Source organism: Echiichthys vipera, assembly GCF_963691815.1.
Source record: "Echiichthys vipera genome assembly, chromosome: 21".
NCBI classification, from domain to species: domain Eukaryota; kingdom Metazoa; phylum Chordata; class Actinopteri; order Perciformes; family Trachinidae; genus Echiichthys; species Echiichthys vipera.
This window is the reverse complement of record NC_139846.1, coordinates 16,948,735-16,963,632: the sequence shown is the minus strand read 5'-3', so window position 1 is coordinate 16,963,632 and position 14,898 is coordinate 16,948,735. Positions and strand designations below refer to the sequence as shown.

Sequence of the window (14,898 nt, the reverse complement as noted above, 5' to 3'; positions counted from 1 at the left end):
CATTTAAGTGTTTTTTTTTAACGTTACCTTGATTGTTGAACGATGAATGTGGACAAACAATGCGATAAGCTTTAAATATGGGTGTCAGTGAACGTTAGCTAAGTTAGCTCAAATAATGTTAATTAAGGCCTAGCATTTGAGTTGTGTATTATTGAAGTATCGTCGCATAGCAACAGCGTTCTTTTTGTTTTCTCCTTCTAAGGGTAGCTGTATTACCGCGTGCAGCTCATTACCGCCCCCTTCTGCTTAGGTGCGTGGACAAAGGATCATTTACTTGTGTTCAAACTTATATTAGTTATTGTTTTGCGTTCAAACTGTTTTAAAGACACCACTTAACACGCATACTGGTTAAAACGCTTGTGATATCACAAGACAACTTAACAACAAAGGTAAAGTCTCATGAAGACACGAAGCTTGCACTTAATATGGTCAAATTGAAGATGTTTTGATATATTTCTCCAGTGTGATCACAATTCTGTATACAATACTTCTTGCACCACAAAGCCTTTCAAAAAGGTCATTTGCTTCTGCACTGCCCAGGGAAATGTAATGGATCCCAGCGTGGTTAGAACTGTCCTAAATCAGAGACGCACATAATGACACACACCATTCTGTCAACAAGCACATTTATTGAAATGATGCCATAAACAGGCAAAACATCATATCGAAGATTTTATTATTAAACAGCTCCTTGAAAATACAGGTTTACACAGACAGTGATTAGAAAATAATAGTACAGCTACCAGTATTTGGTAAATTAACAGACATGGACAATTTAAAAAAGCAGAATACCCCCCCCCCCCCCCCCAACACTCAAAAGAAGTCAGCAACTATGACAGACCAGAAAAAAAACAAATTCATACTTGTGCAATAGGTACACATGCACATTCACGCAACCACTGTCAGTTCATTTACACTGGCAAGTGCAACTTTATTCTAGCACATGTATAAGTTGCTTAGGTAGAATCTGCTTGATATCCCTTTCAGATTCAACTAAGTTAACATTTAACGGGAGCCATGTAATACAAACAGCACAGCGTTTCCTCCCCCCAAGTTCTTACATTGGGGCAAACTAAATTAGTCTAAAAGATAATTTTTAAACAATAAGAAGGATGGACTCAAACAACACAGGTTATGTGGACTAGATAATGGACTAACCCAAGGCGCTAGTCCCCTTTTACCCCTCCCAAATGGCATCTCTTTCTCTGCTTGATACAAAAATAAAACTGTGCATCTCCAAAAACCCACCCTGGACACTCTCGTGTGCCTATAAAACTATCTAGGATCAGATAATACTCCCCATTACACCTCTGGGCAGGGTCTACACTGTTCCAGACTGTCTGTTACCTAAGCTACTTGCCATTTGCCTTATCTGCCTGTTCCCTGGATGAGACTTGGGCCAAGTCATCTTTTGAGAGGCGTCCGAGTGCAGTTATGCAATTGATAGTTTGTGTAACACAATGGAACCAACTGCACACTCCACCTCAAAGCACAAAACGCATCGTCTTGTACAATATTCAGACAAAAGCAATTCCTCACAGATATCGGAACAAGTTGGAATTGACCCAGATCTGTCCATGGCTGGCATTCCCTAAAGCATTGTAGCGCTACAGATTATAGTGTTCAGGCAGCATTTTGAGTCAATGCAAATGGACAAACCCCTGTTGATAATTATGCAATCTCCATTTAAACCTTTCCATACACTTGACTGTCTACTACATTTATGCAGCGTTACTGAGGATTAATAAAACCAAAGTAATATATTTGAAGTGTTTAATCTTACAGGAACATGGGCAACTTTTTGCATCGACTGACAGGTAATATGGCCTAAGGACATGGCAATTTGGAAACAAATTAAATGGAATCAAATCAGTCGACAATACAGATCAATGTATGATAGAAAGATAATTCTTGTTGGCCCATGGGATTATCTTTTTCTCGATGTTTTTTGAGTATATACTCCTGTGTTGCTGTTTTATGGTAGGTTCAATCCCAGCACTGATGATTTCCTCAGATTAACATTTTCTTTCTTCTGGAGCTGGATAATGATTACCCTATTATAGCACTTATTTGCTTTTGGAATACCAGGCTTTACTCGCAACAAACCACAAGCTGGTCAGCTAGTCAGTCACAGGGATTTTGCTTTCCTTGGTTCTATCTTTTGCCCCTTTTATTGCCAGCAGGGGGTTTCTTGAGCTGGAGAAGGGGTGCTGCGCCGAAGCCGGCAGCTGCTGGGTTAGACACGCCAAATGTCAGGCCGGCTGAGGGGTTGATGCCGGGGTTACTGAAGTTAAAGCCCGAGCTGCTGCTGCTACCAAAACCTAGAAAAGCAAGAGACAGGGGATGCAGGACAAAAAAAGAAAAGGGGAAAAACATAAGAAATGTTAGAGAAAACAAAAGTACTGTAGCCAATAAAGTATAAAAATAAAGGATGTCCATATAAAATACAGACAACAGAATTTGCTTAGTTGCTTAAGAGATGGTGAAAAACCCCATGTCCCATAAATATGTTGGCCAAACTGCCAGCACACTTACACAAAAGGCTTACTAGACTATACAAGGATTGACAAAGCCTACTTACAGCAGAATAACCAGAGAAAAAAACAGATAAACCTATTATACAGTATTTGCAAATTGTTCTGAATAGCTTGAAAATATGTATACAGGAAGCTTGTCGAGCTGCTTCTGATGACATATGTTCAAAGGCACTTCTCAAATTCAGAAAGTACACTTGCACACACCAGCCTACTCAGACTCTAATTGCACTGTCATTTTGTGGGGTGGGGTGGGAAAAGGGTATATACAGTATGTATGTACCTGCACTCAGACTGCCTCCTGTGGGCTTACTGGTGGAGAAGGCAAAAGAAGACCCCCCAGTCCCCACCCCACCAAATCCTGGCCCACCACCAAAACCTGTAGGAGAAATTGACATGGAAGTGAGTTTGGGCTAAGCACACAGCCTATACTAGGAATTAATACAAAGAGCAGTGGCTCACAAGTACACACAGGCAGGCATCGGCAATCATATTTGGGTCATTCTGTTTCAAATCAGAGGTTTTTGATTACATTTTCAATTTTGTTCAAACCTTGTGTATGAGAGGCAATACATTGCATCCTTGGCTTGTCATATTTGCCATATATTGGACTCTGTTTATGTTAGAACCCCTGACATTTTGTAAACATCAACTAAATACTGTATTTTTTTTATTATAGCCTATTTTCAAGGGCCAGTAATGACAAATATAACATCTGCTTGTGCCTTTCCATTATTTGGACCTTTACACAATTTGTATGTGCCCCTACTGAATGACATGGGTCTAGGAGTCATATGATGAAGATATTGAACCCTAAAAAATGGCTTCTAAGATTTTCTTTTTGGACGAAAAAAAAAAAATCCAAGAATGCAAAAACAGAAACGCAATAATGCAATTGTCAAAATTCAGCCTGAATATTTTACTGATATTATTTGGCATCAGATAGCATATACATAAAGTCTGAACAAATCTAAAATGTAAACAAGAACCTCTATCTGATTTGACGTGGGATCACCGTGCACCAAACAAATGCCACAACCTCATCAGTAGAGCAATACGCACAGCTTAACTTCTGACAGCAGGCTGCAGAACAAAACAATACTTAGTCTACTGCGTGGCAAAGCAAGGGCCAAAGGGAGAAGACGACAAGAAAGATTTTTACCAAACACACCAACTACAAGAGAACACATCAACTTGCTGTGCGTTCAGACCACTTGTTCCAACACTGCCGAGTTATTTTAACTGGCTGTTGTGGCCAAGTGATTGTGCCAGTGACATCCAAAAGGTGTTTTAGCTAAATGCAGAACCTTATTTTAGTGTAACAGACTGATGAGTTTTTGCCAAATTTCTTCTCACTAAGGGAAACAATCATCCAGCTTGGCACATGTAAAAGGTAGTGACCGCTCAGTTTTCTTGTGGTGTGAACGCACTTGAGCTCTTGCGCAAGGGAGAACAGAAAAAACACTGGCATTCTTCACTGCACCACACTCTCAGACACGTACACACTGCCTGCCACTTCTTTCATACAGGAAAACACAAAGACCTAAAACTAAAAGGCAGCTTGGCAAAAGCTAGGAGGAATTGGGGAAATGGCAGACTGTGTAAAGGAAGGGCAAAACAAAAAAGGAATATTCATTTAAAAAAAAAAAAAAAAGGCTGAGGTAATACCTCCAAGGGTAGGAGGGCCCAAGCTAGTGCCCACTGCCGAGGCAAAGGGGTTTCCAAACCCTGCCCCCAAGGGTGCCTGGGTCCCTAAGGCACACAGAGAGAGAGCATATGCTTTACTCCTCTGAATGCATCTTGTGTGAAGTAAATCATGTTCATCTCCTTTGACAGAAAAAAGGTTGGTAAGAACATGCACTATGACATTATGTATTTTGTGACTTGCACTAGTGTCACATACAGCCGACTTCCTTTTTCATGTTGAAAATATACATTTATATCAAGAGGATTAAAAAAAAAAGTTTTTTTTAATTACCTTGTTTTTAAACGCATCCTTAAAAAACGGCATGCCTGAATCAGCTGTATAAGAGCAATCTAACACCATGGTTGTCTTTGTAGGTACATCTGAAGACTGCAGCAGTTAAGTGACTACTATACACAACCCTCACATGGTGCTTTAGGAACCAAATTCTACATAACTTCAAAATCAGAAAATGCACCATGCTTTTACAACTGCAGTGCATATAAATGTATACATATATACACACACACTTTATAAATTTTGTGACAAAGGGGTTTAAACGATATCAGTACAGTTCCTGCTGCTAGTTCTTTCACTCAGAAACTTGTCTTTTTCTTTATGTAATCAAATTTTGTATGGCTTCCAATTAGTCTGCATTGTTAAAACAACTTGAGTCGAAAAGAAACCAGGACAAACGTTTCTTTGTTTAAAAACTGATTTATTGTCAATTTAATATGCAATTCCACTTACATAAAACACAAACAAACAGTTTAGAACAGAATTGATTGTTAATTGCTAACTGCTACTGCATTTGACAAGTTTCCAAAATTCAAGATTTCTGAGAGTGAATGAACTAGCGTATGCCAAAGAAAATGCATCACACAATTATTGAATATAGCTTAAAAGGCACACAATATTATATATTAAATGTACTATATCAACAGGCATTGGTTATACAAGTTTAAACACATTCATCTACAAGTAAAAGCACTCGAGATTTAGATAAGAAATGTGAATTTGGCATCTACGGCTGCCTCTCAGTGTAAACTGGTCAAAATAAAGGAAAATCAGTGATATGTTACAGTTTGCCTGTGGAAGTCAATGTGGTCAAGTTTCAGGTCAATCTTCCGACAGGAATTGACCTTTATGGTTTGTGTTTTAACACTTTTCACCAATGTATTCTTTGGCAATAACAGCCAAATTATTGATGGTTGTTTTAAATACAAAGGCTAAACCTTGGATAAATCTTCACATGATTACAGGCTACAAACACTTTTCTTTGTTCGACCAAGTCTGACTTAGATGAGGTGGCTGGTTAACATATTCTAAGAGATTCAGTCTAGTTTTCAGAAAAAATGTTAGCAGATGTATAGCTATCACAAAGTAACCCCCCCCCCCCAAAACACAACCTAGTAGTACCTCCTGGAAGCCACATATTAAAAAAACAAACAATGTAAGCATATGGTTCATAGCCAAAAAGAACAAGCAGATAAAAACATTCAAAATAGTCTGAGAGCCAACAACTGAAAACACCAGACTGATTTTTAATCTGGTCACTTCAGGAAACTGCTGTGCTGAAGCTCAATGTCACACAGAAAAAGTAAGATACCCTATACACAATTCTGAGTTATTATTGAGTTTCAGAATAACTCACGTCGAGTTGAGCACTGTAGGCAGATTGCGGTGCTAGTACTGCTCAAACCTTCTATAACATTTTTTTTTTAATTCACATTTTAATTCCTTCACTCAAAGAAGAGGTAAATGCGATCACCTCTGCTGTTGTAATGCTAATCAATAAAATACAGCATTTGCATACATTTTCACAGACAGATATTTAGAAGATACCTAATAGACAGAAATAAGGAAGTTAAATATCCACTACTGTCATTAGGTCCAGACAGCTTTGTCAGACCAATAATTATTACATAATTTAATAGTCTTTATCTTGGCAAGTGCGTCTTTGTAGAGATATGGAAGACAGTATGTTAAAGTATAAGCTAAGTTACAGAAAAGTCAAAATTCTGGAAATCTTGGGAATCTAGCTAACAGACGTCCAGTTCAACCTAAAGCTGTATCTCAATCAATACAAAAACCTTTAGAATTGTTAAACGGAGGACTGGAATGCCCAGAGCAGCAGTTTCTCTCTCAACACGCAGCGTCTCCATTAAGAAAGAAATCGACTAGGTTGGGTTTACCGAGCACCACTGTCACTAGCAGCAATATACAGATATTGTGCTGGAGAGTGAACTGACCTGTTTATATCGGAATCCATTAAATTGCTTTTATTCGTTCTCACTCTTCTGAGTACCAGAGATGTGTAATTACTGGCTCCCACCAGTATCTCAATCAATACAACTCAATATCAAGCAGTGCCTTTCATCCTAAAATGGTTGGAAATAACAGCCTACTCGATAAAAACATGTAGACGACACTGATCTCCCCGTTTAATTTGGCACCGATGTATCTGACTGGTACTGAAGGACCAGTGTGAGCAGCAAAAATCATTCTTCTCTCCTGAACTACCAAACTTGACTCAATCGATTAAATCCAACTATTGAGAAAGAAGTCCCAGTTTCCTAGAGAAACCCAGACCCATACAAAGTACCACTGACTTGCATAAAATACCTGAACTCACCACTTGTTAAGAGTACTTTTAGTCTACATTTTTATTTACTTGAACAGAATGTGATATGATCCCGCCCTGTTACGCCAACAGTAGCCCTTGAAAATGTGAAATAGCTTAAATCAAGTAACAGTATTATGGCCTCATAACCAAACCAACCAAATCAGTATGGAATAGTGAGATAATGCAGACTTTTTTTTGCCACAGTTGACTACCCAGATTGTAAATGAGTCTTCAACATAAGCAGTCAAGTTCAGCTCTTTGTTCAAAACGCTTGACTGTTTACAAACACTGAACAGACCCGTTAATTTGGGCCAGCAATAAGTGCCAAAGACCGGGGCTATTTTGAAAGGTCATCAGCCCGACTTCCCCTTCAAGACAGAGCAGGTGCAGTAATGGGAAGACAATATCTTAGTTTAACTTTACAGTTCAGGTAATTAAATAATTTATATTTTCAGTCCTGAGTCTTTCGTTACATTTCACCTTGTGTCCAATGAGACAAGCTTTTGGCCTTTTATCAACCACTGCACTGATATAGTAGATAGTATATATAACAAGAATCTGCCTAAAATAAGCATCACAGCTGCATGGTAAATGTTGTAGGTGCTGTTATACTGGCCACCTGCCACTATGCAATTACAAACTAAGTTACACATTAACAAAAATTAAAATAGAAATAAATAGGTCAATAAATACTGAAGAGACCAAGACCGCCACTTAACAAGTGGCTTAGTCTATGAAATGAGAGTTAAATACTAGAGAATAACCACTATTTGGCAAGAGGGACTTTGTAAGGAGCCTGTCCTTATCAGTCCAAATATTACATTACAGAATGCAATCTGGTAACATAGTAGACAGCAAGCATACCCAGAGAATACAGGGTCACAACCAGGGTTGGAAATAAACCTTTTTGTCCACCTGCAACTGTGGCAGATTCCAAAATCTACCAGTCACTAGCCCCAGCCAATAGATTACCATGGTTTTGGTTTTTTTGGCTGGTGAGTCATGGATTTGGCTTTATACGAAATAAACGGTAAGCAAAGCAAAAACAAAATCTTCAGGAGGCACCAAGGTAGTGTGCACATCTACCACACATATTCTCATCCCACTGTGGCACATACTAGGCTAGAAGCTTATTCAGAATATCTCCTGTATGTCCTGCTAGCTTTGTGAATGTTTTAATATAATACACTGAGTATTAAAACCACATCCGTTGTCTGGGTAACAACTGGTGATTACTGGATCTGATGACAGTGAGCAGATTTGTGTGAAAAGGGGGCCGCAGACATTTGCGAAAGAAACCAGACTTCAGCCGAAGTGTCTGTAATTGTGCCCCCCAGCCAATTAAAATATTGCTTTTAAACTTTTGAATCACGTCTTCTCTACACTTTACAAAAAAAATTAGCAGAAACATGCTTATATACATAGTAGCTTAGTTTGTTCGTTCATAGTAAGTGAGTGCCCTGATATGCCACTTAAATGGCCTACAAACCAAAGCCTGCAAAAAAGGCTGAAATTTTGTTTAACACCTCTGAGATGTGGCAACAACCATTGTGAACACTACTCTTAACACAGCAGTGATGCCAATACGTGACGTGGGAGAAGCATGTGTAATAAAAAGATCGGTCTTCACCTTCCTGCTTATTAGGGCCGTCATGAATACCACCTTTAGAGCTTCAGTACAAATAAACAGCAATTATTTGCATATTCGTTGGCGACGACGGCAGCTTGGGGTGGGGCTCAGTGAGCAGCAAGAATTGGTTAATCGCCTGAACACAACATACACCACTACAAACATCAGACAGTTCAGTCATAATGCGACTCAGCTAGACAGTGATTTGTTCTGGGCTGAGATGGATGGCACAGCGCTGCAGCGTTTCAGTGTCTACACTATATAAACAGCCAGAGGACTTCCTCTGCTCAGAAGACCACAACCAATTTCAGCCTGCATGCATGCTTTTTAAGCCTAACATTGTTAAAACAGAGAGCAACAAGTTAGCAGACCGCTGAGCTCACTGGCCCCTGCAGCTCCCTGATGCCCACTCAGTCTCAGCTTCAGGGGAGAAATGTGAATGCAAATAACAGGAAAATGCAGTAAAGACTCTCATACTGATCTGAAAAGGAAATACTGTACTGCAACACGTGCCTTTCGGGTTTAATTAAAAAGGCATGTTTTTAAGGATTGTGTTATTCTATAGTTTGGAAAATAAAACCACAAATATCCAAATCCCAAAACTGAGCCAACACCTAGCCAGCGAACGAACGAATATCCAAATAGTTGAATATTTGGGTCCAGTCCCACTGCTTATGCTGGAGATTAATACTGTGTAGAATAATCTTTATAAATACATTTTCTTTTTATACTGGTAGAAGATGAAAAGAATTGAACATGTTGTGTGATTAACATTTTAAAAATATATATATGTTCCGTTTGACTTTGATAAAGTGTGGGTGTTGGCCTTAACTGTGCCATTTATTGGTAAGACCCTGAACAAGAGAAGCTCAATGCTTCAATAAACAATCTTCATATAAATTCTGTTCTTAAAAATGTTAAAGAGTCCTGTATTCTCAGTGAAATAAGATGATGGCATCTGATCAATTGGAGCTTCGAAGAGACCTCCTGACAGTTGGACAAAAGAAAGGAGGCCACATTATAATAAATGCATACCTTAAAACACACACTGATGACCCAGACAAAATGTTAAAAAAACAACAGCAGCAACAACAACAGACGTCTGAATGACTTCAGAGAATGTTTTCTAAGTATACCTACATCACACAGCAAGTATCTAATGCTTCTAACCCCATCACATAACCTTCATACATTAGGCTCATTTTTAAGCATCACGTGAATAAAACAGAGCCCTAACTCAAAAGTAGTTTTGAAACTCAAATTATAACTTCAATATTCAAGTGAGAAAGCTGAACTTTCTCCCATTATGTAATTTCTTAAATGTCAACCTCGTTAAGCAGCTTAACATACTATGAAAGATGGCACAGAGAGAAAGAGAGAAATTAGATGAAGTAGATTATAGCCTTTGTATTATATTCTGTATGACAAGATGGTAAGGCAGCACAATGGTGGGAGTTTAGTAACAGATTTCTCTTAGCTCTGCCTTTCTCCCTCTTTATTTGGCTGTTCTTTCATAACAGAAAGTACAGACACAATAGCTTGGCATCAGATAAGGCTTTTTTGTTTTCAATTTGTTTATAGTCATCCTCTTTGTCCGCTTTCGAGCTTTCCACTACCACGATTGCCTAATTTAAAATAAAAAAAATAAAAAATAATTTTAAAAAAACAACACACTTTTCCTTTTCCTGTCTTCTCCAAAACATTTGGCTCGCCTATCCCTCCTTTATTTTAAGGAGGAAAACTTTCTAGAACTTGTAGGCAGTCAGACCTGGAGTTGGCTGCTGTTGCTGGGTCAACGTGGCTGCCATGGCGACTGCTGCGGCGTTGGGCACACTGGAGAATGGGGCAGGCCCAGTTGTGACTCGCGGCGTACTCTGCCACTTCCTGTTAGATGCCCGTTTGGATTCAAAGACGTCCGTTGAGTCTTCCAGGAAGGCCCGACGGTAGGAAAGGTACTGGTGCTTCAAGATCTATGATATCAGACAAACAAAAGGGATGTTCACACATTTTTATTCACAATATGCTTAATAATACGGACAAAATCATTTTGTAAAAAAAAAATATATGATCATATAATTACAATACAACTTTACTTAACCTTGTTAAACACGTTTTCAAAACAAGGTTTTGAAAGTTTATATGAATATTAACCATTTTCAGACAAACCTGGAGGGAAAGAACTGACCTTAACATTTTCATGAACAGACTGGAGCTGGGCAGCCTGTGCAACAAATGTTTGGTACAACTTCTGCATGGCCAAGGTCAGGTCTGGAAACAAATACATACACAATATCATAACAAGAGTTCACATTTGAGGTGGGGTATGATTGATCAGTGTTTACCTTGGTTCTAAACAGATGAGTAAAGTGCTGTCTCTCTGAGCAACAGCTTTCACATTATACGGTCATCAGACAAATGTTTATATAACACATTCGACCTTCTTTCCTGTGTTAAGTCATAAAATCTCCTCTTACCCTGAGGAGTGATGTGGGAGCCACTGCTCTGCGTTGTAAGGTGGTTCTCGAGTTCTTCTATCTGCTGCCGGTACTGCTGCAACTGCACCTCAAACTGCTCTACCAGGCTACGGAAATAACTAAACACAGAAACACATTTCAATTGTCTAATCCAATGGAATGATAAAAACGGATACATAGGAAACACCTGAGAGACTAGCAAGGAGGGGCTTATTGTCCTTAGAGGTCAAGACGCTGACGCTACTACAATCTGAACTACTTTGATTTGGTCCATGACTACTATGTGGAGGCTTACTTACTCTGATGGAGCAGTGTTCTCATGCTGAAGTCCGGGGGGAGTCTTTTGTGTGCGCAGTGCTATGTCAGAGTTTTTCAATTCCTTGAGAATAATGGAAAAGAGGAAAGGGAAATTACATATTCATTCATCTTCATGATATGCATCAGGTGTGTTCACAGCATTTCTACACGATAACAGCCTAATCAATATACTCATCCTTAAAGTACCATTTAAACGTTAATATGATCCTGAACATAACTTAGCACTAGCAGATAGCAATGGTATTAATTTTAGGGACATCTGATTGATAGCATAGTAGTTCATGCTCATCTCAAGGAAATAGAAAAATGTTGAAATCATTTTCTAGGACATCATAAAAATGCCCAGGATGTTTTACTTTTCTTCCTATTTTCCATGCTTTTAAGATCTTCTCCCTGTTAAGCTTCGTGTTCAGATGTAGTTTCTACCTGCGCTGTCTCCAGCTTTAGCTTGTCGATGGCCAGAGCTTGCCGCTGCAGACCACTGGCACTGACAGAGAGAAGTTGTTTGAGGTTCTTGATGTCATCTTGGACTTTAGAAATGGCCTTGGATGACATCCTGCTGATGTCCTCCTGAACCTGTTTTTGGTCTTTCACAAATTTTCTGTAAAAAAAAAAAAAAAGGAGGGACAAAGACATTTGGAAATTACTCAACACAAAATGACTTTGAGCAATACATTATCAGTGCACTTGTGCCAATACTAGTGTTGTATTTTAATTCAACATTAATTATGGATTTTACATGACTATCGGTCAGAACCCCTTGACATAAAAAATCTCCTATTGTTTGGAGTTTATTGTCATACTGCATCTAATAAGTAGAAGCCATAGCTTTGTGATTCTATGATCCTTCCAGACATGGAACAACACAGCTGAAAAGAGCCATGTCACCTTTGTAACAACAACTCTACTGATAAAACGTGACCATTTGCATTTTTAAACACTTACGACACAATTCTACCAAAGCAATGTGTCCAGGCTTGTGACCTTATGGACACTGGATCAAATCATGTCACAGTCACATACAGCAAAACTTACTGGAAATTCTCAACATCCTGACAAATGACTGGGGGCAGGTTCTCATCTTTCAACGCTTTACTGTCCCTGAGGGAGAAAGAGAAAGTGCTTTTCATCATTTCAACAAACTGTTTAGTCCTTACTGATCAGGTATACTGTAACAGGTTATAAAGTCATTGAATGCCCCTCTGTAAACAGTTGTTTACACTTCTTGACATTATAGCATACAGTTCTGGACATAAAAAACTGTGCATATGTTGGTCAGTAGGACTCACTGTGCATTGGCTCCAGATGATGTGTCACTCTTACTCTCAGAGGAAGTGCTGAAGTCGACTCCACCCAGGCCAATACTGGGGGCAGGGGCTGCTGATACGGCTGTGGAGGCAGCTAACAGAGAACCCAATGTTAACCCCCCTCCTCCAAGAGTGGTCTGACCCAAGCCTGCAATACCAAATAAACATAAAGGGTTATAATGCCATGACAAATTGTGATGATCGAGAACTAATTTTAAACAGTCGTCAGTTAAGACAATATAAATTTAAAACATTGATGTCCTCATTGAAAATCAGAAGGCGTAGACATGTGCAAAGGTCACTACTACACTGCTTATCCACTGGCCAAAAACTCATATATATATATAATTATAACTATAATTAGTTTATCTATACCAGTTAAGGCTTTTTGACCTTGCCTTTGTATTTATTTTCCACTATGTCCTTGTATTTGGACAAGCTAGGTTGTCTGCTTGCATCTCACCTGTAGACAAAGTGTTGGAGAAGAGACTCCCGCCTAGTGATTGGCCTATTGAGGCTACTGCTGTGGTAGCTGTTGTGCCACCATGACCAAGGGTGAAACCTGTGTTTGTAGGTTGCTGTGGAGCTGTGGATGTCAGGACGGAGCCAAATGTTAAACCTAACCCTGCAGAAGCTGATGAGGAGGTGGAAGTGGCAGTGAGGGAGAAGGGCGTTGCTGAGGCGGTGGGCTTGTTGAAGGCCAAGCTGAATCCAGTGGACGCAGCTGGGGCAGCTGGGGCACCTGAGAGAGCGTGTATGTGGAAATAAAGGCTATAACCAGTTTTCATTGACGTTTCCAAGATCTTACTTGACAAACAAACAAATATAAAACACATGCATACCTAATGTAAGGCCGGTAGTCGGTGCAGCAGCATCTACAAGTGAACAACAGCACAACATAAGACAAGGTGTATGGGTGCAGCCAGCAGACATGTTAATTACACAGGATTTTCGTTCACTTTGTTTTTGTATCTGTGTGACATTATTACTTGAGGCAGGTGTGTTGAAAGAGAATCCTCCAGTAGGTTTCTGACCAAAGAGACTGCCTCCTAGACCAAGAGATGGGGTGGTGCCTGTGGTGGCGGCAAGGGTTGTGGCTGCTGTACCCAGAGCAGTCCCCATAGAAAAGCCACCAGCATTGGCTGCAGGCGCACTAAGGCAAAAGACAGTGAATTCAGTCACACGATCACGCTTCTTCCATGATACTACAGTCAAGTAGCATACAAAGAAAGTATAACATGTCATTGTCACAGCAATGCAGACTGTTTTTGATATATTGTTTTCTTCTAATATCATTTGTTAGAATTAACTCAAGGGCATTTTTACCTTACACATATTACTTTTGACAGATACCCCAAAGACTCCTGATTATCCGTAAAAGTTTAACTTGGTGGATGAAAAGTTTAACTTGGTGGATGAAAGTGAAAGCTGTAACACCTTACATCTCCTTGTGCTTTTGAAGTTACGCCAAATCGGGGCAAGCCACAAGTACAAAGCAGACAAAACATTACTCAAACAAACTTTAAACTTCATGTATTCATTGACAGTGTCTCTAATTATATTGCTAATGTTACACCAAGCTACAATCTTCGCTACACCATTATTGTTTTTCAAAAATGTATGTGACGTTACCTGAAACCTAACATTAAATGGTCAACGCAACGTTTTTAGGTTAACGGTGGCAATGCTAACGCTAGCAAAGTCGGCTCACGCCATTTGAAATGTGTCATTCACGTTACCTGGCCGCGGCCCCAAATGCGAATCCCCCAGCAGCTGGGGTGGACCCAAGAGTCCCTGCTCCAAAGTTAAAGCCAGACATTTTGTCGTCAAGAGGAACACATTCAACACCAAATGGCGATATTTGGACGTTAGCCACTCATGAAGATGCTCAGTGGGCAACCAAGCATAACAGCTAACACGCTAGTTAGCTTTGAAAGATGCCCGCATGAGGGCCAGGGCCAAATCCGCTCTCTCGGGTTAACGTCACTCGGCTTTTTACAAATAACGCTAACGTTCAACTAAGAGGTTATGTTGTGTTTTCGCAGCTCCTTCTTTGTTTTTTTATGTTAGATATTTAAAGCTGCCAAATATCGTAGGAGGAATTCTCGCATGGTGTTACTTTTTCTATTCCCCGCCTATAGTCGCTGGCATTTCCCGGAGCATTTTCTGTTGCATTATGGGTAAAAAAAGAAAAAACCCGTTAAACTACATTTCCCGTCGTCTCTATTTCTGTTTTTGTGTCGCGTGATGCATCACACATGCACTTGCGGACGTTGATTCCGGCCTCGCTTTCAAAATAAAAGTAGCCATTTGAGACCATAGACG

At 39.6% G+C, this 14,898-nt stretch overlaps 1 protein-coding gene across 3 annotated transcripts; it reads right to left on the bottom strand.

The window, feature by feature from the left end:
• Positions 1 to 828: 828 nt before the first annotated feature.
• Positions 829 to 14,712, bottom strand: nup58 (nucleoporin 58). Of its 3 annotated transcripts, XM_083935974.1 has the most exons (14): positions 14,313 to 14,712; positions 13,563 to 13,726; positions 13,416 to 13,448; positions 13,037 to 13,315; positions 12,556 to 12,721; positions 12,302 to 12,367; positions 11,693 to 11,867; positions 11,248 to 11,327; positions 10,949 to 11,067; positions 10,660 to 10,742; positions 10,243 to 10,444; positions 4,203 to 4,286; positions 2,818 to 2,913; positions 829 to 2,321 (listed from the first exon to the last, which is right to left on the bottom strand). In XM_083935974.1, exons 1-14 carry the CDS (start codon positions 14,390 to 14,392, stop codon positions 2,155 to 2,157), a joined length of 1,794 nt encoding a protein of 597 aa, XP_083792100.1. In that variant the 5' UTR covers positions 14,393 to 14,712; the 3' UTR covers positions 829 to 2,154. The 3 variants fall into 3 exon arrangements, with proteins under 3 accessions (XP_083792100.1, XP_083792101.1, XP_083792102.1); XM_083935975.1 differs by lacking the exon at positions 4,203 to 4,286; XM_083935976.1 differs by lacking the exons at positions 2,818 to 2,913; positions 4,203 to 4,286.
• Positions 14,713 to 14,898: the final 186 nt, after the last annotated feature.

What these genes read in the sequence shown, in the direction of transcription:
- nup58 (XM_083935974.1), bottom strand. Translation starts at nt 14,392, where the DNA reads ATGTCTGGCTTTAACTTTGGAGCAGGGACTCTTGGGTCCACCCCAGCT. An exon ending in TTTCAACACACCTGCCTCAA is followed by an intron (nt 13,449 to 13,562) that starts GTAATAATGTCA and finishes GTTCACTTGTAG; the next exon opens with ATGCTGCTGCACCGACTACC. An exon ending in TAAAGCTGGAGACAGCGCAG is followed by an intron (nt 11,328 to 11,692) that starts GTAGAAACTACA and finishes ATTATTCTCAAG; the next exon opens with GAATTGAAAAACTCTGACAT.